This window comes from Myodes glareolus, chromosome 2 (assembly GCF_982192425.1).
Source record: "Myodes glareolus chromosome 2, mMyoGla1.1, whole genome shotgun sequence".
Classification (NCBI taxonomy): domain Eukaryota; kingdom Metazoa; phylum Chordata; class Mammalia; order Rodentia; family Cricetidae; genus Myodes; species Myodes glareolus.
Window position 1 is genome coordinate 6,202,852 of NC_142027.1, and position 27,408 is coordinate 6,230,259.

Here is a 27,408-nt window from a genome sequence, read left to right on the forward strand (position 1 = left end):
ACTACAGGGAGCCGGACAACCAGAGAACGTACGATGGTCAGGAAGAGAGCGGGAGAACCCCATGGGCAGTTCTGTCTCACAGCTCTCTCTCCAGGTGTATTACAATGTCCTTCTACCTAACCTGAGTGATTCCTACTGCTAAGTTATAACACAACCCCTTTTCCTCAAAAGAAAACGGGTCTCTTGGCTAATTCCATACAGACCATAAGTATATTTTACGGATGCAAATTAGACTGTAATACTATCCCTTCTTTCAGAATGTTCTTAATAATTTGAAGGCCTACCCCCGAAGAGAAATAACATACATCTTAAGTTGGTTTCTTAAATTTTGGGAGAAAGTAGACTTTTTGAGACTTTGAATGTTCATCAATACTTTCTGGTGGCGTGCTGGGCAGTCTCTGGAGACACTGCAGAGCATAACTTAAGGTAAGGACATTAAAACCAAGCCTTAAAACGTTTACTTTTGGTAACAATGATCAAAATGTTAAACTTAAGTAACTGCCCGTACAGTCACAGAAAACATCAACACACTGCTTTCCTGCCTTGTTATTAGCATGTGTAAAGTATTGTAATTCTCGCCATAGAGCCCAGGAAGGAATATGCATTTGGTAAAAACTTTATAAACTCAATATCCAGAGTGGGGGAAAAAGATCAATACACAAGCACAATGCAAAAATCTAACCTCATGCCTTACCTTGTCAATTTTGTCATTAAAAGTTGTTGTTTTTAACTTTTTCCAGCAGTTCATGTGAAATTCTACCTTACAGTATTGGCAACAGCTGATTCGGATAAAACCCTGGAATAAAACAAAAAACAACAAAAAATAGGCTTTTAAAACACATCTGTACCAATACATGCATGATAGCATACACTGAGCTAATTAGAGATCTTATATTCCCACCAACGAGGAATACTACTTCCCTATGGAGCGATATTCTTCCACAGCACTGGAGAACCTGACATCTTCACTTCTACAGCAGGAAGATGCACTATCCTGCCGATACAGCAAGTGCTGGAGACCTGCTAACTAGAGGCGGCAGGACAGTGGGCAGCTGCTATCTTCGTAAGTAAACCTTTAGATTCATCGTTCAGTTAAATCACAGATTTGCCCTAAATTAGGTCTCTAAGGGGTAATTCAGACTTCAATGGCCTTTAAGTTCTCATATTAAAATTTTATACATATTTAAAATGCAACAAGTCAGAGGAAATAATCATTTTATTTCCCATGTTTCAGAGCACAAAATGCAGCCAGTTAGCCGTTTTTTCAGGTTACCAGCCCGTCATTTACTTTGGTTACTCTGGGTTTCCATGTAATAAAATAAAAATATAAAAAGTCTAGGGGAATGGGAAGGAAGGAGACATAAAAACGTGCTCACGTCAAAGACCCTGTAAGCCTCTACTCACTGAATCCTGTATGGATTAATTCTGAGGAAGTTTTACAAAACAGCAAGTTCATTACTGACCTTAAAGTCCGGATCAGTTAGGTAAATCTGAATTTTGGAATATCCACGGCACTTTTGATAGCAGCAAACAGCATCGGGCACAGGGGGAAACTTGCATTCCTCAACGAACTTCTCCAGCATCGTCTAAAACAAAATATATGAAAAGTGACAAATACTGCTATAACCATCAACAAAAATGCTAGTGATTTCAAGAATTTCTCCTATTAAATATGGTCCGCCTAAGAATAACCTACAAATGCTTAAGTTTTTTTCTTTAAAAAAAAAGTCAATATAAGTTTGGGGGAAAAATTATTGTGGGCGGGATGAAACACAACAGGGGACTAGGCTTTGTTAGACCATTTGTTAACAGAGAAGCTGCTTTGGCCTAAGGCAGGGCAGATTATAACCAGGTTGGAAGAGACAGATACAGAGAGCAGGCGGTGTCAGGGAGACACCATGTAGCTGCCGAAAGAAACAGACGCCCAGCGGAACCTTACTGGTAAGCTACAACATCGTAGCAATACACAGAGTAATAGAGACGGGTTAATTTAAGATATAAGGACTAGTTAGAAATATACCTGAGACACTGGCCAAGCAGTGTTGCAACCAATATAGTTTCTGTGTGATTATTCGGGTCTGGGTGGGCAGGAAATGAACAAGCAGTCTGCTACTACAAAATATTTTTATAATTTCAGTCAATATCTAAACTTTATACTGCTGTAACTGTCAAAGCACAATTCACAATTTACAGTTCATAGAAATCTCATTCAGGAATTAAGAGGGCTCGGAAGCTAGAGAGAGCCTAATAATGACTATGTGAATACTCTTCTCTTTCCCAAACTCTGTGCTCTATGGAACATAACAAAAATATAAAGACTTTTAGAAGAATGGGGAGGAAGGGACATCTAGAATCCACACTCCTACCTGGCCCTCTGAATCCCCCTGAACTTGTACTTATTTATCCTGAAGGATTAGTCCACCTCTACGGGAGCCCCCAAAAGATCATTAAAGGCTTGCAGTGTAGGCTCTTGTGCCTAAACCCCAGCCTTGTATGAAGACGGAGAAACTTAACAAGCTTTGTTCTGTTCTAACCTCTTCACTAAGCTGTAACTTATGCACGAGACAATTCACATAAGAGTACAATAATACATTCAAATTTGTGTGTGTTTCACCTCATCAGGTTTTCAAGGTTAATCCATGCTGTGACATGTACCAGTACTTTTTATTTATCCATTTATCACGTGATAGATTCTTGAGCCATTTCCCCCATCAGTCTTTTTATTTATTTAATCTATTTATTTTTTATTTATATATTTATTGGTTTCTCTGTAGGGGCCTATCCTGGAACTCACTCTGTAGACCAGGCTGGCCTCCAACTCACAGAAATCCGCCTACCTCTGCCTCCCGAGTGCTGGGATTAAAGGTGTGTGCCACCACCGCCCGGCCCTTCAGTCTATTTTTATAAAGATTTTTAAATCTGTCTCTGTGTTTTTATGCTATGTGCATGTGTGTATATGTACTACGTGTGTGCCTGGTGGCCAGAGTTTAGACAAGACTATTAGATTCCTGAAACTGGAGTTAAGGGTGGCTGTGAACCACCACCTGGGGCTAGGAACTGAACCTGAGCCCTCCAAAATCAACTAGGCTCTTAGCCAATGGGAATGGATCCAGATACCAATGCTTCAGGCTCTTACAGACTGTGCTGGTGTGAACACCACACAAACTTCTGCAGAGAGCATGCTTTCCTTTCTCTGTACATACTGAGGCATACAACTGCTAAATCATGCAGTATCTCTGTATTTAACTATCTGAGAACTGTCAGGCTATTTTTACAGAACTTTAACATTTACTTTTCCTGTACCCTGCTACAGCCGAGTGGATGCAACGTGGCATGTTACTGGTTTTCATTTGCATTTCCCTGGTACTGATGCTGTGCTAATTGGCCATTTTTGTATTTTCTTGGTGAAATATCTATTAAAGTCCGGTCTTCTTTTTAATTATTCATCTTTTTTATCGATTTTTAAAAGTTAAGTGTGATTTTTAAGATTCACCCAAAAATCAAGTTCTAAGTGTATATGAGAATTCGTAAGTAAAGCCCTAGCTCACAAAATTCACATGCGGTTTAGTCTTTTTGGATGCAGGATTGAATCCTTATAGCCTTAGAAATGACATTGGTTTCCTGTTTTCCCAGCCAAGTACAATATCAATAACTACAGCACATTAATAAGTACAGTGTATCAGTAACTACAGTGTATCAATAGCCACAGGGTATCAATAACTACTGTGGATCAGTAACTACAGTGTATCAATAGCCACAGGGTACCAATAACTACAGTGTATCAATAACCACAGTGTCTTAATAACTACCATAGCGCTAGTAAAATACCAATGCCATATTGACACCTAGGTAAAAAAGTACCACATAGTCTATAAATTCCTTGCTGCTTAATCTTCTGCTCATCACTTACACCCTCCAACTCCATCTTCCCCAGTGTAAAACAGGATCGGTTACGATCCCCATCCCAGGACTGCTCTAGGGACACAACCATCCACAGAAGGCGTGAGTTGAGCACACAGGTGGTCTGTCTGCCCTCAGAGCTGTGGGCAGAGCAGCAGAACAAATAAACTTACCTTGATTTTTTCTGGTTTAGATTCTTCAATGATCACATTACTTGTGGGCCAAGTTAGAACTCCAGGGAGACGATAAACCAAAGTCTTTGCTTTTTCAAAGTGATTAAGAGCTTCAAGAAATCTAAACCCAGAATTGGGGAAGAAAGAAGACATTAGAGATGTGATGTAATATTTTACTAAACAGAAAACCTCACTAAGGTCTCAAACCTACAACACCGCTGCTTCTTCCTGCTGCAGTAATGTAAACGAAGCACATGTCTGTCCCAGAATACCACACACACCTGACCCTGGCCAGACGATAACTAGAAACTAAAATAACTTTCCATTCTCTGAAAAACCCACAAAGAAGTTGTGGGCACATGCTAAGACAGAGATCAAAAATACCGTAAAACTTCCTCTAAAAAGTAAAAGGTTTAAGGTGAATTAAGCATTATGAATAATATTCAATTATCAAGAGTTATTTTTTTCTATAAAAAAAAAAAAAACCTAGCACACCCCCAACTCTGAAAGCAAGGACCCGAACAGTCTTAAAGCCTCTACTCTTGTTCCCTCAGGGCTACAGTCAGTTTAGGGAGACAAGGCTGAAAGACAGGAACCACGCGTGTAGAGAACAGCTGCATACAGACTTAGGAGCAAGCGTTCCCACTACAGAAAGGTTTAGAGAACAGGCTCCTGTGCTCAGCCCACAGTCTCTGCAGCGCCTTAAGTAACATCCATAATAACATGCTGCACTCAGACAGCAAACACACTACCATTGGTGGTGGGAATGAAAATGGCCCCCTTAGGCTCTTAGGGAGTGGCACTACAGGGAGGTCTGGCCTTGTTTGAGTAGGTGAGGCACTGAGGAAGGAAGTGTCACTGGGGGTGGGCTCTGAGGTCTCGGATGCTCAGGCCATACCCAGTGTGGCATTCTCTTTCTGCCGCTAGCAGATCCTTCTGCCTGCATGCCACCATGTTTCCTACCATGATGGTAATGGACTAAACCTCTTACCTATCAGTCAAGCCCAAGTAAATGTTCTCCTTTGTCAAGACATTTCTTCGTAGCAATAGAAACCCAAACAAAGATGATCATGAAGACCCAAGCTCAGGATCCCAGCACCCACTTAAATGTGCAGTGCAGCAGCACAGGTCTCTAACAGCAGTGCTGGGGGGAGGATGGGAGTGCAGAGAAAGGCGGATGCTGGGGCTCACTGGTCAGCCCAGATTCGCTCCACAGCAAGCTCCAGTTCAGTGACAGACTCGCTCAAAAACTCTAGTGCAAGGGCCTGTGAGATGGGTGGCACTCAACATCTGGACCCTGTGTAAATGTGGAGGACTGTCCTCTGAGGTGCACAACGTGTTGTAACACATGCACTGCGCGCGCACACACACACACACACACACACACACACACAGTAACAACCAATTAAAGAAATATGCTGGAGCTGGGTAAGGTGACACATGCTTTAAACTCCAGCACTGGGGAGGCAGGTGCATCTCTGTGATTTCAAAGCTTGACTGATTTACACAGCAAGCAGGGGCTATACACTGAGACCTTAAACAAAATGTAAAACCGTAAAAAACGAGCCAAGCGGTGGCGGCACACGCCTTTAATTCCAGCTCTCGGGAGGCAGAGGCAGGTTGATCCCTTTGAGTTCAAGGCCAGCCTGGTCTAAAAGAGCTAGTTCCAGGACAGGCTCCAAAGCTACAGGGAAACCCTGTCTTGAAAAAAACCAGCCAAAAAAACCAAAACAAAACTGAACAAAAAATAGGGGCTGGAGAGATAACTTAGTAGCTAAGGACATTTGCTGCTTTTGCAGAGAACCCGAAATTGGTTACCAGCATCCATGTGGCAGCTAAAAACCCTACATAACTCCAGTGCAGAGGATCTGACAACTGGCTTCCTCAGGCACTGCATGCATGCGGTGCACAGAATTACTATAGGAAAAACACTCATACACATAAAACAAAAACAGACAAATATCCAGCACACATGTTTAAAACACAGCACTCAAGAAGCAGAGGCAGACTATTCTCTTTACGTTCCAGGCCAGCCAAGGTTATATAGGGAGACCGTATTTCAAACCAAAAACTGCAAAATAATAGTAATAATAATAATGATGATGATGATGATGATGATGATGATGATGATGATAGAGGGGTATAATGATAAAAAGAGAAGATACCCATAATCAATCTCTAGCATACATGTGTGTACACATATATTCACCAAAAAAACTACAACACTTCTGCCCCGCAAATCTCCATGTTACGCACACATATGCTCACCTAAAAATCCCTTAGTCCCCCAAAAATCCCTTCTATAAAATGAATTAACTATCACAGAGATAGTCAGCCTGTGGCTCACCACGGCTTCCACTCACCTGTTTTTCTTCAGATATACTTTTCCTATTCCACAGTAGGCCAAGCAGTCAAGCCCCTCATTGGGGTAGTGTTCGATGATCCTTCTGAATTGGTTTTCTGCTTCAGACAGCTCCTTTAAGAACAGCGAGAACCATCACTTACAAGAGAGAAATGCTTAGACTATTTCAAAGCTGATTCTTGTCTAATGCTTAAAAAAGCCACCTATGTCAAAAGTTCTTATAAAATTTTACCTTTGATATTTCATTTTCTTATAAATTACATAAATTTCTGATCGACATGGTACCCATGAAAATGGAGAGCTAATTCCGAAGGAAACAGCCTACCAGTCAAAAGACATCTACGGAAATGCACAGGCCAGCTATCAGTATAAACAGGTCCCTCCAATGACACTGCCAGGACACCATATGCAATGGGAAAAGCACTGTGCACACTGCGCCATGGTGAACACTTAGCAGCACTGGAGTGCCTTCTTTCCGTTCTCAATAGGGATCTCTGTGCTTTAGATAACTCTACTTTTGAAAAACCAACAAACACATTTGTAGTTGAGAGAAACAACAGCAAGTACTTGTGACTGAAGAGAGTCGGGACAAATGGGGCTTGGCATGCCAAGAATGCACGCAAGGGAAGCTGCACGCAGGCTTCACAAGGAGCGAAGGGACAAGTGTGTGTGTAGTCAATATGATCAAGACACATTGAACACGTGCATTAAATTCTAAAGAACTAAAATTATTACATCTAACCTTTTGAAAAGAAAAAAGAGGAATACTAGTCTGGTGAAATTTTTTTTGAATGTGTAAGTTTTACTATACCTTAAATTAGTTTCACTATTTTTACAGTATATCAGAGGCAAAAAAAACCCTATTTCTTCCATTTTGATAAAGCAAAACATGATATTCTACCATGGTACAGTTAAAAATACATCTCTAACTACCTACTAGAAAATGTAGCTAGACAGACGATCACAGAAGATGATCTAGCTGTCACATTAAAAACAAGGAACAAGACCTCAGGTACCACGAACCCTTGGAAGTGAAGCATCCATTTTTATTTTAATTAAGTGGCAATTTAATCTTGCATGTAATGGGAAGCTTAGAGCCAAGTTGGCAGAAAGGGCGTATTATGGGCTTGTTACATCTGAGGTCACTCTTGTAGGCATGTCCTATCTACAGCCTGCGGGGCCACATGCAAACAAGGACAGCTGCAAATACAGTCAAATACAAAAATAGAAAGTTACTCGACAGTTTATGAGCTTTTTTATTTAAAAAAAAAAGCTCTATTTCTTGCTGCAATGTCAAAAAAGGTGAACACATCTGCAGGAATTTCAGCATTCAGAGAAGAGAAGACTGAAAACCAAATAACTCTCTAAGTAAGCATCGCAGGGAAGCGCAGAAGGCTTAAGAGCCATGCGATCTCAGGAAGTCACAGTGGAACCTTCCATGCAGCTATGGGAAGCCCAACTCAAGCAGCAGTCCAGCAGCCACGCACTCACCAACCAGACCTAAGGACCATCAGCAAGGCCATTGCCATGCTTAATTTTTCTAAGAAAACATCTCACTCCTATACTAGCACGGCCTTTATAACCTTCCCAAACCCCTCCGTCTTCTATCCCCATACGCAATGGTTACGTGATGTGATTACAGACTGTATACTTAGATGCTCACGAATAATACAATGCTCTGCTGTTTACACGACTATACACAGCAACAGAATCACAATGATGTCCTTTCCCTGGACATTATGGTTTTGAAATCTACCTATCTTAGTAACGTTACATTTTCCTAGCAATTGCCAAGAATAGTCTTCTTCTACTAGGAATATAAACAAAATTTTCTTTTCTTTTTTGGAGATTAGATCTTGGTCCAGGTAGGTCTCAAAATTATGCCTCTCCTTGTTTTGCCCTGTGCTGGGATTAGCTACCACCCTGCCAAGCTTTCCTATAAAACAAACCACTCACAACTTACGTTGTGCTCAGAAGTAAGATGGAGGGTGCCAAGTCTGGGGTCAAACCAGGCATATGGTAAGACCCTAGCTATTACCCCACCACCAAAGATGAAGTCAAACCCAGTTATTTCAGTTCTTCAAGAAAGGAATGAGCCAAACAGAAAAACATTTTTTAAATAGCGTCCACAGTCAATGTCATATTTCAGTTATATCTGCTAAAAGCTTACCTCAGGCCGTCCTATTCCAAGGAGAGAAATAGCAAGTCCATAGACTACTAGTACGTAATTAATCATGGCCAGGTTCAATTGCTGTCAATAAAAATGCATCAGTTAATAATCTGAACACAACCTTGTCCACGCTGCATTAGAGTAACTTCTAGCTACAATAAGCATATGACACCTTACTGACAGAACAAATGAGTCAGAAACACATTGGCAGAATAAGAGGTTCTGTTTTTGTAACCTCTTACCGTACAGTCTCAGAGTGCCACAAGGCACGACTCACTATGAATTAGAAAGGTTGCATTCTTTTGCATGTAACAGGGCCTAGAGACAGACTGAGATAGCTGCCCTTAAAACCTTGCATAAGGATGGAAGGAGTCAAAATCCTTAACCTAACAAAAGCAGGGCCCCTAAAAGTCATGAACAATGGTCTAGGAAGGAATGTGACATGGATCTCACACTAGGGGAGCACTACCTGCTTCCCACGCCGGGAGGAGTCACCTATTACAGAAAGTAAACCCATCTGAGGAGCACCGCTACAGCTAACAGAGCTGCAGTCCATGGAACTCACCCTGATTTTCTGGGGATCCAAACCATTTAGCAGCTCTGTGAAGGCTTGGGCTGCGCTGCGGCAGCGCTGCTCCAACAAGGCTGTGTACCCATCCTGAATTAAGCTCCTCAGCATTTTCATGATGTTAGCAAAATCCTGGAAAACAAAAAACAAAAAACAGTAGTCTAAAATTTAAGACAGTAAGTTGATCAGAAATGAAGATTTTCAATAATTACAATGATTTCTTTTGTGTGGGTGAGTGCACCTGCAGTACACACACGAAGTCAGCGGGCGGCTTGATGGCGTGCTCCCCACCCCCTGCGCTATCTCCTGCCATGACCCAGAGCACGTCATAAGTGACAGGCCAACACCTAACTAACTACCTCCTCGCATCAGCAACATGCTAAGGCCAAGCAAGCTCTTCCACAGGTGAGTCTTGTAGCTGGGACTAAAATTAGCACACATTAGAACAAGCAATCTATGTACTGAACACTCTCAGAGTTTTAACAACTGCCACCCTGCCCTGAAATAAACGCTATTTATTTCAGGTTCTAACTCCTCTCATGGTCGACATGCACTAACATACATCCAAACACAACTATTATTAGGATGCAAGTCAGTAAGTCAGGTGTGAGAAAAGACAAAGAAAAAACTAAAAGTACCAATACTCTTAAGGCTCTTACTCGGACAATATGTATATGTTATCATTTAAATTTATATTTTAACTGCATAGCAATGGGGTCCACAGAGTGGAGGGTAAGGTCACATATAAACCAGTCAGCATGAGAGAAGACAAGTTTCTGTGTGCAAGGTTGCAAACATCCAGAAGATCTTATCCCCTAGGGAAAGCCTTGGTGACTTCTACCCAATAAACCAAGTATAAGAAAATCTCTCAAAATACACAAGGAAAAGAGGGGTCTTTTGTATAAACTTGGTTTGTTACAGTATTTAAGATACAGTGTAAATTTACTTTTAAGGCATGGCCTTAACAATACAAAACATGACGTTTTCCCAAAAATATCCATTATCTGCTTTGTAAGAACTGATCTAATTTTAACTGCTTTGTTACCTGAGAAAACACATCAATAGAGCAAGACAATTTTGTTGGAAGTTATTTCCCGCAGTACAGGGAATTAGACTCTCTGGACTGGACGTTCCCAGTGAGCAGGCTAAACCTTACCACAGATTCAGTTTTCTTATCACAGGGATGGGCTCTAATACAAGCATGTTGAATGAGCAAACTGGGCTCTCAGTAACTATAGTGAATGTTTAAATAATTTTTGCATCTTCAAAAGTTATTTCTGCTTCAATTCTTCCATGTGTTTTAGACTTAGTAAAATCAACACACAGCTAAAATCTGTTAGATTCTAAGCAATTAGACATTTGTTTTAGTCACTTATAAGATTTATTATACAGATCTAAAAATAACAGAAATTTTAATAGCCCAGATATTTAGGAAAAATATCCTCAGCCATGTTAATATGCCATCTCATCACTGTATAACGTAACATAATTTCTATATGAAGTTTCCTTTGTTTATATATAGCAGTCATCTGACTCACGTTAAATCATTCAAGAAAAGTCGGCTCTGGTGATTTTACAGCAGGAAAATGAACTGCAAGCAATTCAACCATATTAAATACTTAAAAAACATTTGAAGTTAGCATTATTAGACTTTTCTACAGGAAAAGTCTTCTCTATTACCTGGTGTATAGCTCTGGAAGATTTTGAAAACTGTTTCTCCAAAATGCTTTTCAAATCTACTGGTAAAGTCACTTGTGAATTAGAACTGAAGGAGAGAAAAAAAAATGTACTGTAAAACACTGTCAAAACGAAGCAGTTCTACATAAAGAAAAAAAAATATATTTACTGATATTTATTTCAAATATGACCCAAATTCTCACTTGTGAATTAGAACTGAAGGAGAAAAAAAAAACATGTATTGTAAAACACTGTCAAAACGAAGCAGTTCGACATAAAGAAAAAAAAATATTTACTGATACTTATTTCAAATATGACCCAAATTCTTGAACAGAAATATTACCAACATGCTGATTCCACCCAAATTGTAACTGTAAAACCAATGTGATCACCATTAAAACCCTGTAAAATTACAGAAGAAACAAACCTGGGCTTTTCTGATTCATTGTTTCGTGACTTTTGTTTTCCTTTATGTTTTGGAGGCTGACCTGTAACATAAAAGTATTTGTTCCTGAAACTGCACATAAAACCTCGAAGACTATGTGTGAAACATAAAAATGCATGCTAACTGGACTACAAACATACAAAACAGCAACAAAAGACATGTTGAATGGAGTAAGGAGTATGTGACTACAACTTGACATACTCAGAACAGCCAGTGACGGTGCAGGGCTGAAGAACACACTAAAATCTGACAGCTACTGTCTGAGCCTCCACAGATGGAGGCAGGAGACAGGCCCTGCTCTCAGGCAGCTGACAAATGGACTGGAAGAGACATAAGCCACTTTGGCAACAAACCATTACCAAAGACAAAACTGTAAAACAAAACAAAAGAACCGAGAGGCCACTGACATATTACTTCCATAGTCAGTGATTGCTCTCTAATTCACAGAAGGAAGAATAATCACTTCAGTGAGAATATTTTGAAAAAGATACTTGATTTTAAAGGATAAGCAGAGTATGGGAACTCAAGATCGGCATTCATTTCAGAAACACTAAGAAAATATGTTATCCAAAGAGATCCACAAGGGTGGAAGCACAGAAATGGGCTATGAAGACAGGTATTAGGGGGCGAGTTACAGGCTTTCACTGCAGACCCCCAGCTCCATGAGCCCCGTCTTTACTCCACTGGCAGGAGAAGGGAGCCAGGGAAGTGACATCCTCAAAGCTGTGCTAGAGAGCTGTGTGTGATGGAAGGGTGGGGAGTCAGTGTGCAGAGACCAGAGCCCTGAGGGCCTCAAACATAAATGCTCCTGAAAGCAGAATTCTGCTTTGATGCTTTTAATGCTCAGATTTATTTATTTTTATTGTATGTGTATGCATGACCTGCCTGCACGTTGTGTGTGCACCATGTGTGCCTGGTGCCAGAGGCAGTCAGAAGAGGGAGTTCCTAGAACTGGAGCTACCAATGGTTATGAACTTGACTTCTGCTGTGCACAAAGCTGCGAAACTAATTCCAGGACCTCGAGTATTCTGCCCGAAAAAATGCTTGACGAATGGACAAGATTTAAATTATTTACATGTTCTACTCAATAATAACTTGTTAAAAACCTTTAAAGCATTATCCTTAAGGGCATTTCACACGCTGCTAGACTGCACTAGGTAAGATGGCCTGAATTCCAAGCGTCACAAATTACCGCTGCAAACTCCTAGCACTGGACATGAGAAAATGGAGACTGAGAGAAGACGAAACTGCAGGCAGGAAAGGCAAAAATAGCTGACAGAAGCCAAAGCACTGAAAAGAACAATCAGCCAACAAGGAAGAAAAGTCACAGTGTCTTGTCTCTCCAACCCTGAGAGGAGCACTATGAGAAAAAGTAAGGCAGAAGGAACTGTGGTGTGAGGTAACCTTTAACCACCAAGAAAATCTGGGTTTCTTAGATTCAGGGGTAAAAAGCAGAAGTCTACAGATCCACTTTAGGAAGATTTTCATCAAACTATAATACAGAAGGAGACCCAGAAATTCATGACGCATGCATACTCACATCATCCACGGACAAGCACACGCATTAACCCATAACTAAACTAAGACACAGCATCCAGAGGTGAAAGCACAGGTGTGGCCTGATGCCCTGCTCTGTGCAGCCAAGTGTTGGAGCCTTCAAGGGAGTGACCAGGCCGCGGATGATGTCACCCCTTTCTGAGGCCCTGGATGGACGCTGCACTTCCACCTCGTGAGCACACACAAGAACACGGCCATCTACGAGCCACGAAGAGCGTTAGCAGATGCTCATCTGCTAGAAACGGGACAGTGGATTCCTCAGCCTACAGAAATAAACTACCCAGTTTCCAGAATTTTTGTTAAACTACTACAAATGAAAAAACATCTTTTCTCAATAGGGTAAAATCACCCCTAAAAAGAGTCAAAATGAGATGTTCTGATATGAGGACAACAAACAGTACTTTTTATATATAAAAGTAAGACCCAAGTCAGGTGGTGGCGCACGTCTGGAATCCCAGCATCCTGGCGTGTGAAAGGGTGAGGCCAGCCTTGGCTGCAGACTGAGACCCTGTCTCAGAATGAAAAGCAGTCCCTGTGGCGTTAAATTCTATGAGGGAGGCCAATCAAGGAAAAAATACTTTTAAAGGATTCCTGTTGTTAGAGGAGAGAAGGGTGAAAACTCTCAATAGCAGAAACAAGGGCCTAAAGGAAATTACGGGGAGACAAGAAAGAGCAATGTGTTTTATTTATTTTTATATTACTGTTATTAGATTTACAAAATTAAATGTATTGAAATTTTGAAAAGTCAGAATTTATTTGAACTATATATATTCAATGACCTCTTTTCGTCTGTTAACGTGTCTGTGTTCCTGTGTGTGGAGGCCAGCAGTGCATTCTGGGTCGTCCTCAATCATCTGCACCATTTTCTGGGACAGCGTCTCTCACTAAACCTGACCTAACGGACTCAGCTAAGCTGACTGGCCAGGGATCTGAAGAGGTATTACAGACAGGTGCCGTCACTCTGACCTCAGATAGGTGTTGGGATCAAATTCAGGTCCTCATGCTTGTGCAACCATCAGTTTACTAACTGTGACAGTTAACCTAGGGTGTCACCCTGACTGGATCTGAAGCCAACTAGCAGACAAGTTATTAGATACACTTGTAAAAGATGTTCTTGATCAGTGAGAAGACCCACCTGAAATGTGGGCAGTGCGCGCGCGCGCGCACACACACACACACACACATACACAAAGGGAGAAAGAGATTAAGTTGGTTTCCTGTCATACTGGTAACTTCCTCTTTTTGTTGTTGCGACGACTGCTGCTAATGCTGCTATGTCCACCAACATTAGAAAGCAGTTTCTTCGGTAATCCAAGGTCCATGGAAGGCCAGTGGCTTCCAGGAATCCTTAGGCCTTCAGCTGTAGACTGGGAAAGCTGAAACTTTCAGCCTTGTTGGCTGAATGGCTACTATGTTCTTAGCCTCTCCTGCGTAAAGACACACTGATTATCCAGACTACATCATGTAACTAGATATAACATTAATCTTTTGGCATATATTCATTCCATTCCATTCTGGCCCTTTAGAGAACTCTGTATATCAAGTAAGCTATCTTCCTAGACCGCAATGTTATCTTTTATAAAGATTTATTTCATGTATGCATGTTCTGCCTGCATGTATGTATGTGCACACTCTGATGCAGATTTATTTCATGTATAGGAGTGTTCTGCCTGCACATATGTATGTGTACGCTCTGATTCAGATTTATTTCATGTATAGGAGTGTTCTGCCTGCACGTATGTATGTCCACGCTCTGATGCAGATTTATTTCATGTATAGGAGTGTTCTGCCTGCATGTATGTATGTCCATGCTCTGATGCAGATTTATTTCATGTATAGGAGTGTTCTGCCTGCATGTATGTATGTGCACTGAGTACCCAGTGCCTGACCAAGGTCAGAAAAAGGTGTCTGCGACCCCTGAACTGAAATTACTAATGGGTGTTAGGAACCAAATCTGAGTCCTCTACAAGCACCAGAGTTTTTAACTGCTGAGTCTTCTCTCAGTCCCCTCAACGCTTCCTGGAAACAAACTGCTACAGTTCCATTCCACCACGTTCCCTGTTATGTAAGAGGGGCCCAAGGAAAGGCCTTTATGTCATGTCTTCTAGAGATGCAACAGGGGCTTCAGCCTTGCCCTTGGTCTCACTGCATCCTGGTTTGGGACACAAGCAGTTTGCCTTTATCACACTCCGGCCATCGTCATCCACAGCCTCAGCAGAGCCAACACAGGCAGCTTTCTGACCTGTGACAATCTTGAGTCAAAGCAGCCTCTCCTTCACCTCAGCTACCCTCGTCAGGGTTGTCACCAGTGATGAAGAGGTGACTAAAGTGCCATTACCACGAACGTCAAGTACAGGAGCACAACCACGTGACGCTTGCACAGACTTTCAGACATACAGGTTCAGGTGGTGACAATGGGTCTACTCACTTGGAGGTGGCAGAAATTCAGGTTCACAGTCACAATCGTCTCCCTTCAAAGCCTCATCCGCCACCTGCCCATGAAAATAAAACTAGTGAGATTTTAAAATACAGCCAAAGTGTCAGCAATCACCTAAGAAACAGAATTTAAATTAGAATATGATAGGATTCACTCAAACACCTAAAATACACAGCTAGTTATGAACCTAAAGGTATGAATAAGCAAACATCATGATTTCTAGATCTGAGAAATCAAGATAAATGACAATTCTTGAAGGACAATCTGATGCTCAGTGTGATGCCTGACGTATAAACTGTTGAACAATATCTGTTTGCTTCTCTAACTGAATGACATTTTCTGTATTATTCATAAAATGAATCTATGGGATTTGGAAAAATTTCCTTCTCTGCTTATCATCCACCTAACACCTCCCCCCTTATTCCCTTCCTCAAATATGGATGCAAAATATAAACATGAATTCATCTTTTCATATACTATGAGTCTGAGGAAATCTCAGACATACATCCAAGACATCTGATGACAGAGCCAGGCTAGAGGTCTTGCGGTGTCTGCCAAAAACACTAGACTAAGACACTAGCTGAATACAGCACTGAGTTCAGGGCTGGGGTCACGGCTGTCAGGGGCAACAAAACTGACAGACAGACCTGGGCAAGGTTTCCCCCTAGGAGCCCAAACAGTCTCTGGGTGGTGAGCTGGCAGAGCATCAAGTAACCAAACACACTGCACACAGGAGAAAAGGAAACAGCCCCACACCTAAACCACTGTGAGGAAAGAGCAGGAGACTCAGCTACCAGGCTCCGCTGTCACTCATTCCCAAGAGGCTGCTTGAGAAACAGAAATGGTGGACATACAGAAAAAACTAAGTGGCAAAACAGCATTTGGAAAATTATTTTTAAGACACAACTGCGATTTCAAGGTAAATCACATGACATTTAAACATCATCTTTATGTAGCTGTATGAGATGGCCAGGTTGCCTGATTGAGAGAATCATTTTCTTGGTATCAATACAGAGGACACCAAAACATGGACCACCAAGCCTTCACTGTGAAAAGTGAGGCTGCTCGTACCTGAAACAGTCGCAGGTTTCAGCTTGGCTTACCTTTTGATTCTGATCGCCACCATTTGCCATTCTGTACTTAGTTTTTCTGAAAGCTCTCTCTGTTTCCACAAAGTTAAGTGATGTTCTAAAAGCAGGCGCTGAAGAGTTTCTAGGTATGTAAGCCCTGGGGGGACAAACAACAACAAACCATGGCGTCAGTCCTAACGCTGACACAATCGGAAGGATTCTTCCAACAAGCTGCAGGATCACAGCCCTCATTTTTCAAAAGACAACAACAGCATTCTGAAAAGATCTCTACTGCTAAGACGGCTTTCCACAGCAAGAGTAGTTTCGGCCTGAACGGGGGCTCAAACTAAGACTAGTTCAAGACAAGTGGTTCTGGGTCTGAGAGCAACAAAGTAACTACATCTTCCTGTTTTAACAGTTTTCATACCCAATGTATCTAAACAAGTCTTAGAGAAAGTTTGACCTATTTTAGTTTTTATTACATTTATTAGTATTTTTAAATTTTCATATAGTATATTTTGACCATATTCTTTCCCCTCCCCAATCTATTTAACTGCCAATGATCAATAATAGTTGTCTGTAGTCATGTTAGTTGGATTTCCTAGATATAGAGATATATTTCAGTTAGATAGGCATTCTTCATATCTTTCAAAGACTACAGAATATGGCATTTTAAATGTTTTAATAACTTAGGGCTTTTCAAGACAATGAGACACATCTGCTCCTGGCAGCACCAATATACTTCAAGAGGAAGATGGGCATCGAAGAGGCTCCTTATGGAGTTGGTTAGCCATTTGGGCAAGAAACTGCTCTTGCCTGAACTGTTGCATCAACTGAACACAGAGAACCCGCAGAGAGAGGACTGCTGAACTTGCCTAAAGGTGAGATGGTCTTTCGGGGTTCCTGATTCATGAAAGAGTGTGTGAGACATTCTGTAGAACACAGCAGATAGTGACTGAACTGCCTTTGAAATTTCCTGCTTCATGGAAATGTCTGCTGGATACTATGGGCCTGAAGGCTGAAGATGGATGCCCCAACAGTACAGAGGAACTTTGGGTGACTATCCAGACAGCGAGATGTCTCTGTCATTTCTAGAGTTTTGGAAGTTGCTTACTTCTTGTTTGCTTAGGTAATATTATATTCTTCTGGAGTCTTTGATGGAGTTGAAGAATGGTTAGTTATAGTTATAGTTTTCCTTAGTTATGATAAAAGATAAAACAGATATAAATATTATAACTGTAATTCTTGCTTTATAACTGTTTTGTTATATGCAATTTTGCTATGTTAAAGTTAAAGCCTTCCTTTTTGTTTAAACAGAAAAATGGGAAATGATGTAGGTGGGCCTTCTGTCTATATGTTACTTTCATTGGTTAATAAAGAGACTGCCTTGGCCTTTTTGATAGGCCAGCCCTTAGGTGGGTGGAGTAGACAGAACAGGATGCTGGGAAGAAGGCAATGATGCAGACACCATGGCTCGCCTCTCCAAGATGGACGCAGTTTAGAATCTTCCTGGTAAGCCACGACCTCGAGGTGCTACACACATTATTAGACATGGATTAATTAATATGTGAGAGTTAGCCAATAAGGGGCTGGAGGCAATGGGTCAGGCAGTGTTTAAATGAATACAGTTTCCGTGTAGTTATTTCTGAGTGTAAAGCTAGCCGGGTGGGAGGTGGGAAGTGTCCCGCCGTTCCTTTTACAGAGTGGCGCCTTCTATACAACAAACTAAATCTTCCTGTTTTAACAGTTTTGATACCCAATGTATCTGAACAAGTCTTAGAGAAAGTTTGACTTATTTTAGTTTTTATTACATTTATTAGTATTTTTAAATTTTCATACAGTATATATTTTGACCATATTCTTTCCCCTCTCCAATCTACTTAACTGCCAATGATCAATTGTAGACACTTGGCTATGATTTCTTTACCCATAACCACACTCGGTCTATCTGTAGCCTTTGAAAGACACTGAGAAGTGATAGGCACAGACTTCATCTCAGCACTCCTTGGCCAGGACCCGCATGGCCTCAGTGGGCCCCATTCAAGCCAGCAACTTTAAAATCTCATTTTAATCTTTCCCACAGGTGTAGGCTATCTATATTCAAAACGTCCAGAAAAAGAGCAGACCAACGAACTCCCAAGTCACCTGTTTTGGACAGAATTATAAATGTACGTGCATGCATACACACCCATACATACCCCAAACATACAAAACAAGTTTCTCTTCTGTCCCTGATCAAAAGTTGACACTACAGGACTGAGTATGGAGTTCAGCGACAGAGCACCCACCAAGCATGTCCAGGGTCCTGAGTCCAACTCTCAGCACCACATATAAAAGCTGCTAATAGCTCTTAAACTGGCAAACAGTGGTTCTTCAATTCATGGGGAAAGCCTCTCCAAGCAGCAGCCACTGACCTGATATTAACTCACCTGCTTTCATAAAAAGCTTTAAGTGGATTCTTATTTGATGTCCGACCTATAAAAGCCAACCACACACACAGTAATCAATGAACTGGCAGAGACTTTAAAAATATTTTCATATTTAAGCTGATTGTTGAAAACATTAAAGTATGAAAGCCAAAAAATAAATCCTAACACTTTAACAGTTCTAAATGCCTTTCCATTTCAAGGTGTCATCAAACTACACGGTCCTGTCAGACATCCCACCACATATGAGCACTGGTGAGACGCCAGCAGCACACACGTTGAACCGGTGGTACCTGTCTTCAAGGAGCTCACAATCTTACAGCTGCGCTGTGCTGGGTGATAACAGCTGCTCGGTAAACAGAGTTGTTCAGTCAGCTAGACAGACACTAAACACCCCACCCCCTAAAAAATAAAGTAAAAAAACAAACAGAAGGAAGATCTACATGCTGGAAGTGGAACACAGGAATATCAAGTATCAGAGAAAGAAAATGAATAAGGAAAGAAAACAAGGGCAGAAATGGATTAACTGTGAGGACTTGAAATCCCTAATCTGCACAGCCATTTCTGAGACAGACAGACAGACAGACAATGACAGATGGTACGCATGCTACATAATTAGTTGCAAAGTTGGTTAAAAAAAAATTCAAGCAATACTAAAGGGCCCTTTCTTAGTAAATTAGTAAAAAAAAAAAAATTCTTTAAAAAACGTTATCAGAAAGTGCAAGAAGGGGTATTTTTCTACAGACCAAATAAAAACTTGATTACTGTGTTTCAAATAAACAAATCACTTTCAATCACCTAGCTGAACATAGCACGATCATACTCTATCCAGACAGAAACAGAGAACTCAGGAGACTTCACCAAGAGAGCGGAACAGAAGTACAAACCATCTGAGAATCGGTACGGTCCTCCATTAATCCAAGAAATCCATTTTCAAAATTTTAAAGGGAATTCGACTGTAACCAAAAGAATCTTAGGTGAAATACCTTGCAGGTCTTCTATCTGTTTTTGTAACTTTACATGCTGCTGAATTAGATCCTTGATTCCCTCAGGGTCATTTTTACACAGTTTTTGAGCTTTTATGTTTGCTTGCAGGGCCCAGTCATATTCCCCCAGCATAGAAAGAGCATCACAATAACGATAATGACCCTGTTCCAAAAAGATAAATTTCATTTTTTTTCTGAAAAAATATGCTTCAGGTTAAAGAAGATAGATAAGGAAAAATATTTTGGTTGATGGATTACTTTAGGCCTATCAATGAAAAGTAAATTAGAATACTACCATCCCAGAAACTAAGGTGACTAATGAGCTACGAGAAAAGTTACAAATAAGCACGTAATGTTTAATAAATTAACCTAAAAATCACTATTTTCAAGTTTCTGAACCCCTCAGAAAATAATTTAACTTTTGTTATAGTTTACTTTTAAAAAACAAAATATTTTGGCTAAGTACAGAACAGATGACATCATTAGCTATAAGTAAACAAGTTAATTTTTCAGACTATTTGAATGCATAAGTATCTCAGCCGTGACACCCCCCACACTGTGAAAGTCAAGGGCTCCTGCAGTTGGGAGGACCCACCAGTATGTATGCTATTTTGCCAACACTTCCAAGAACACAGAGACAAGAGAGAATTGCAGCTGGGTCAGTTCTCAGCACTTGATCAGCGTGAGTCTTATCTGTAAACAGTTTCCAGATGCAAGAGAAATCTGAAAGCCGAAGGCTTTATGTACTCTTAATTCCAATGTTAAGGACTTTAGATCATTTCTGGCTCAGAACATTAACTTTTGACTCTAGAAAGCTAATAGAACGAAGGCCCTTCTGGAGCTACTTATATGCCAAACTGAGGCTTTAGGAACAGACCTCCTAGGTGATGATTCAGCAGCACCGAGGCTGGAATCTGCAGCACTTCACACAGACAAAAGCAAGGACCCTAACTCACGACACCTGGTACCGATCACCTTATTTGCAATTTATCTTACAGAGAACACTCCTTTTTAACAAGAATCCAAATGAAAACAGTCCCAAAAAAGTGTTCTTTTTTTTTTTTTAAAAAAAAAATCAGTTTGCATTAATAGAAGTCTGTGTGTATGCGGATTCTGTGCTGTGTTCTTGGGACCTGTCTGCAAGTTCTAAGGAAGTTTAGCCAGACTGTCTAGTCCCAGATCAAAGATACTGACTCATAGAGTACCTCGTTCGACACTGCTTATCCCTAAGGCTGGGTGCTCTACTTCCTGAGAGCTGAGATCCCTCAGACACACATGGTCAAAATCCTACCTCTAGACACAGATCCATGTCAAGAGTTTACACACGTGCTCTAAACGAGGAAAACACAGCTAGCCTGACAGAGAGTATCTCCATCATTCCCTGCCACCTCCACTATTCCCACCTTCTATCGGGTCCTTTTCCTGCAACTAACAAACTCAGTGCAACTCCCAATGACTTACAAGGGTTTTCTCAGATCTCATTGTTGAAGTTGTTTAAATTAAGATTAAAATTATCTCTTTCCTGAAATCAATTACTAAAGTCATATTCTGCCTTTGATACTCTGATTATTTATACCATCAAGAAGAAATCCCCCAGTGCTGTCCTATCTCCCATCCCTTTGGCAGACCCATCAATTCTAGCATTCTACCCTGACAATACAGTTGAGAGAAAGCATGGCTGTGAAGCAGGGAACTGGACAATTTCCAGGACACTGTGATGGGTCTCCAGGTAGGCAGGCACCTCGCCCAATCTGGACTACCTTCCGGTGTCCCTCACATTAACCACATAGCTAGGTGAGGGTTCTTCTTCCCTGGACTGCAGCTGTGCATCCAAAGGCTGTCACTGCACGGTTAAAGTCTGTAAAATCAAGGCGCCTAGACTCTAGTTTATACATTCAGCTAAGATGGGACAAGGGACAAAAACAAAAGAAATTGTGGCTTACAAAACCAACAAAAAGCAAAACAAAATCTTGACTGTGGGCAAGAGAACAGAATGATCCAAGAGAGATGAAGAGCTGTAAGCCTAAGACGGCTCCTTTCTGAAGAGAGCGCCTACACCTCAGCGCAGGAAGAATGCAGGGGACAGACTGGAAGGAACCGGAACAACAGAACAGCTGGAGGCTGGTAAGGCAGGCATCTAGAGAGACAACTCCAGGTCTTCCTTGGGACTACTTACATAGGGAGCATTAAGTAATCAGAAAAGTTTTCACACAGTAAGAAAAAAAAAGGGAAGTTTTATTTTAATACTCTAATAAATTTACAACAGATCCTTGGAAAGCTAGTGTGAACTGAGTTTTAGTACGAAGACTTCTATCCCTCAACTGTTTTACAAATATTTATGAAATACTCGCCAAATGCAAGTTTTGGTGATCAACAAAGCTTCTATTTCCAGCAGACGAGTGACTCACTATGCCAACAGCAAGACACCGACCACTATCTAGTGCTGAATCCAGCCCCAAACAATCTGTCTTATCTGGACAGCTCACTGTGGGGCGTGTGTGCTTGAGTGTGCGTCCGTGTGCACACACAGGTGCGCACATGCCATAGCACACATGTGGAAACCAGCAGACAATTCGGGAGTCAGTTACAGCCTTCAACAAAAGGAACTCCAGTCGTCAGGCTTGCATGTCAATGCCTTGACCTCAAGGCCACCTCAGCTGCCCTAAACCCCAGCTATAATGATTAATTTTATGATGTAGGAAAACAGAGAGAACTAAGCTTTAATAGGTTATACATGTTTCAGATTCTCTTTTATTTACTAAAACTATATACATGACTAAAATCTCCTTGGTAACTTGCTAATTTTCTTTTCCTTTCCTTCCCAGGAGCAAAGACTAGCAAGAGTAAGTGTCCTCCTAAACTATGCTATGTTTGCTTTTATTGACTCTTTTCATTTAATACTGTCTTTAAAATCCATAAATGTTAATAAGCCAGCCGACTTATTTCCAACACAATTTAGTAGTCAACAGTTTAAGAACTAAGCGAGCAACAGCACTCACGCGCCTGCTCTTGTCACTGGTCAGTCGTGACTGTGTGGCTCTGTGCTCTTGAGGTGTCTGCTGGTCTCACCCTCATCTGTCTACTGCTGCTCTACGATTTAATTCTAGGGTCAAGACAGCTCGGGTTCTAGAACAAATCACAGAACCTTTGCCTTAGAATGTTACTTAACTGGATGTATAGTATGTTTTTAAAAATGCTAAATGCTGAGAAGGGGAGAAAGGAAGAAGAGACTAGAAAATGCCTAGAAGGGCCAGGGCTGGCATTCTGATGTGACTAGGAAACAGCTGACTAACGGACACTAAGTGAAGAATGATCAGTAGTAAAATAGTAAAATACGAAGCTAATGCTCAAGGAAAGCATTCAAGACAGAAAACGCAGGAAAGTGAAATGGGGGCCTGCAGATCTGAGGGAAAAGGTCAACAGAGTGAGTCAGAGAAAGAACAGCCAGACCAGGGTGGGAAAGCGCGGGTGCTCAAGATGTGAATGCGTCAGAAAAACAAAGTAACAACTCTGGTTTTGGACCAAGTGAAAACATGACATATATCTACTTTCCCACTGGACAAGAATGCTGTTAGGACCGGCCTTCTGGCAGAGACCAGTGACCTCTGCTACTCAGGAGAAAGGGAAGGGACAAGTTCAAGGCCTGGACCACAGAGTGAGTTCAAGGACAGTCAGGGCAACTTAATGAAGCCGCCATCCCAAAAGGGAAAGAAGACAGCTGAGTGGGAACAGGGCTCAGTGGTAGGGAACCTGTCAGTATGTGAGCCTCCAGGTTCAGTCTCCATCCACTACCAATCACCAGTGTGAAAGCTGAGTGGGAACAGGCTCAGCTGTAGGATATTTGGGAACAGGGCTCAGCGGCAGGTATCTGTTAGGATGTATGCCTCCAGGTTTAGTCTCAACTATCACTATCAATCAATCATTAGTGTGGAACCAAAACTGTACACAGAAAAGGCTTCAATGACTGTGTGTACATTTTACCATGTGTAGATATGCAAAAAAAAAATGTCTAGGGTACATGCACAGGAGATCAAGTAGCCATCAGGGTACAGAGGATCAAGTGATGTCCTAAGGTACACACACAGAGAATACAGTGATTACGGTGGGTACGTCCTACTTCTTCCTGAAGTAATAAGTTATAAGCCAGCTCATTCCCACCAGCTTCCTGGATTCTTGCCACTACCCAATGCATCCCTCAGAACCCTCAGGCCCACAGGAGGATCATTACATCACCTCATTTGCTGTGCCTACATGGGTCTGTGCTCCTTAGGCCCTCTCCTCTGTATCATTCGGGTTGTCTCTGTTCTTATCCCCTACAACTTAATTAGAAATACACGTTCCTCATTTTCAAACATATCTACTTAAATTTTTATGTTTATATATGTATGTACTTGTGTGTGCATGGAGGGGTATGTGCCTGGAAGTCTAGAAGAGGTATGAGATCCCGGAGCTGTTGTTACAGGCAGTCTGAGCACCTGACTTGGGTGCAGGAAAATGACATTGGGGAGACGTTGTCCTTTCAGACATCTCTGCAGTCCTGGCCCTTCGGGACAAGTTTTCTGTTCTGTGAAAACTTACTCACTTACTGGTTCTCCTCCCTATCAGGTTTCTTACTTACTTTAAGAGCACTCTGCATATTCAGAATCTAAATCCTACCAGCTATATCCGAGATCTGTGTACGAGTTATCTCACCCTAGCCGCTCAGTGCATTCGGGCCCTGACAAGCCTGTGTAAGCTTTCTGCTGTTGACTTTGTACACTGTTACTCAAGAAAACTCGGGGCTGGGGATGAGAGGGAATACATGCACGCTGTGATGAATGTGTCCAGATAAAATAGAACTAAAACTTGGGAGGAGCTTTGGAATCCTCTCTCATTCGTTCTTTCTGAGTCCTTCCAGTCCTCTCCTCCACCCCATCACTCCCTTCCTCCAAGAGGCTGAGGGCTTCTTACTTGCTGGGATGTGCTTTACTACACAGCGCCCACCCGAGCCTTGAACTTACAGTAAACTCAGGACCTGTTCCCCATCCTTGAGCTCTCTGTAAATCACCTGGCATGTTTGTGTACAATGCATTTTCCCACAGACCGGCTTACACAGTGGTTCACACAGTGGTAAGGGTCAAGAGCTCGCTTGCTGTACAATACAGAAGAAGCCTACCTTTGGCCAGGTGTTCTTCAAAACAATGGCCCTCTTTCCATCACTAAGTGCGTTTCTAAAAAGAAAAACAAGAAATAAAGCACTTAAACATTCTAATTTTTACTGTTAAAGTACAATATATCATGTATCTATTTGTATGTTGCGAATTTTCCACAAATATAATCTAATAATTTTTTTAGTCCATACAATAAATGTCCACTGCAGCAAAGTTAGAAAATGCAGAAAAACAAAGCAAACGGGAAAAACCATCCGATCCCACCACAGCCCCCCAGGATTAGGTCCAGTATTTCCAGAGCATCCTTATGTGTCTCTCTAACGTCTCTGCTGACTTATGATTCCCATGACTTTCTATACTCTTTTAACAGAACTTCTGATTCTCAACAAGGAACTCCCAAGCCTTTTGCACAGCACGTTAAGTTAAGCTACACTGAACAGAGCAGACTCCGGAACAGTAATTCTCAACCTTCTGATGCTGCGATCTCTCATATTGCAGTCACCCTAACCATAAAATTATTTCCACTGCCACTTCATAACTATAATTTTGCTGATATAAATGGAATGCAAATATCTGTTTTCTGATGGTCTTGGGTGACCCCTGTGAAAAGGTCATCTGACCCCCCAAAGGGGTTGGTGACCCCCAGGTTGAGAACAGCTCCTCTAGAACACGAGTCCCACGTTAAGTGCAATTAGAATACAGCTGGCGCCTGCAGGATGTCACTGGCTCTGAACCCACTTTCATCTGTCGAAGGGGGAAGGTGACCATGGTCTAGCTAATCTGTTCAGGTACATACTACACTAGAAACGGTCACGGTCTACCTCCCGGCACCTGTCTTCAATTGAGGACACCCACACAGCTTGTTTTACAAGTCCTCAGCACACCCATGGAGGAACGAACGTAGCACCTCTCCCAACTGTCTAACACCTAAAGCACTAGTTCAGACATCCTGCTCTTTTCTGTAAGCTCACACATTCCGTGTCCAACTCACTGCCTGTTCCATCTCCCTGGTTTAAATGCCTCATCTCAGTCACGCACACCAAGTCACTGTGCTCCAAACATTAAAAAAAAAAAGAACAAAATGAGGTAGCATACCATCAAACATTAACACCTACTAAAGGTATATTCCATGATATGAAAAAAGAAAAAACAAAGTAATAAAACCTCCTAAAGATAACAATTAGACCAATAGAAAAGAATGGAGGGCTGGGCAGGAGAGTCTGTACAAACTGCTCTATGACATAAGTAACCGCGGTGCACGGGGCAGATTGTTAACAGACGGTGCCGAACCACTTACACATCTCACACATGGCCACTGCTCCTTCACCCTCAACACTAAAACAAGCTCAGGAGGCTGTGGATTTAAAAACAGGTTGGGCGGTGGTGGTGCACGCCTTTAATCCCAGCACTCGGGAGGCAGAGACAGGTGGGTCTCTGTGAGTTCAAAGCCAGCCTGGTCTACAAGAGCTAGTTCTAGAACAATGAGGGCAGTTACACAGAGAAACCCTGCCCCAAAAAACCAAAAAAAAAAAAAAAATCGAACTTTTAGAAGAAACAGAACACTCTGGTGGCCTTAGAGCAGACAAAAGATTATAAACACAACATAAAAAGTGCTTACCATAAAGGGAACAAACTGATAAATTGCAGTATGCTACAAATTGATAGCAATTGATTGTGTGTGTGTATGTGTGTGTGTGTGTGTGTTCGTGTGTGTGTGTGTGTTCGTGTGTGTGCTGTAGTAGGGAGGCGAGTATGGAGTCAGTTCTATCCTTTCTACCATGTGCAACCTGTGATCAAACTCAGATTTCCCAATGTGGTGATGGGTGCCACCCACTGAACCATTTCATCATCCCTAAAACTCATAGTTTCTGGAGAAAAGCAAACAGCAGGTTCTGCATGGGCAAGCCACTGAGTGGGAAGACGCTTGTAGTACTGGTCTCGGTGACTGTCACCCAGACCACACAAGTGCCATCGAGACAAGCGCCCAACTCATGGAAAGACCAACAATTACTTCAAAACAGGACATCCAAACAGGCAATCGGCACATGGGAAAACGTTCAAGTGTCCTTAACCAACTTGCAGGCGTGTGCACCAACTAGGCTTATGCCACTCCACACTTATCATGTTTAAATCAGTGGACGTGGACTGAAACTTACACCCTGCAGGACACGGAATGATTCCGTCACAGGAAAGCTACCACTACAGCAGAAGACAAGCAGGCCTCTGTCCCCGATTGTACACTAAACAGAAACTGGTACCACCGACAGTCAAATACTAGAAACTACCAAAATGCCCATCAATGACACGCTGGATAAAATATGGCAATCCATGCAATTGGTGATTACTTTAAAAGTACATGCAACAACATGACTCCCCACACACACAGTGATAAGAGCCAAACACAACAAGCCAAAGCATACAGTACACGATCACATTTGCATTGCATAAAAAAACTGCCCAATGGAAGTCTAGGCAAACATTCCGGGG

General features: G+C 41.7%; 1 protein-coding gene across 5 annotated transcripts in view; it reads right to left on the bottom strand.

Moving 5' to 3' along the window:
* The window catches only part of Ttc3 (tetratricopeptide repeat domain 3), a 98,599-nt gene that overhangs the window by 42,083 nt on the left and 29,108 nt on the right, over positions 1-27,408 (bottom strand). For 4 of the 5 annotated variants that reach the window (XM_085685805.2, XM_085685807.2, XM_085685803.2 and 1 more), the window contains 13 exons: positions 24,927-24,981; positions 19,772-19,934; positions 18,789-18,834; positions 16,393-16,516; positions 15,281-15,344; positions 11,278-11,338; positions 10,854-10,938; positions 9,171-9,305; positions 8,606-8,686; positions 6,437-6,549; positions 4,074-4,194; positions 1,464-1,586; positions 695-796 (listed from right to left, as the gene is read on the bottom strand). In XM_085685805.2, the coding sequence (XP_085541931.1) occupies positions 695-796; positions 1,464-1,586; positions 4,074-4,194; positions 6,437-6,549; positions 8,606-8,686; positions 9,171-9,305; positions 10,854-10,938; positions 11,278-11,338; positions 15,281-15,344; positions 16,393-16,516; positions 18,789-18,834; positions 19,772-19,934; positions 24,927-24,981 (1,273 nt within the window). The remainder of the gene's footprint in view (positions 1-694; positions 797-1,463; positions 1,587-4,073; positions 4,195-6,436; positions 6,550-8,605; positions 8,687-9,170; positions 9,306-10,853; positions 10,939-11,277; positions 11,339-15,280; positions 15,345-16,392; positions 16,517-18,788; positions 18,835-19,771; positions 19,935-24,926; positions 24,982-27,408) is intronic. The other variant, XM_085685804.2, reaches the window with a different exon arrangement.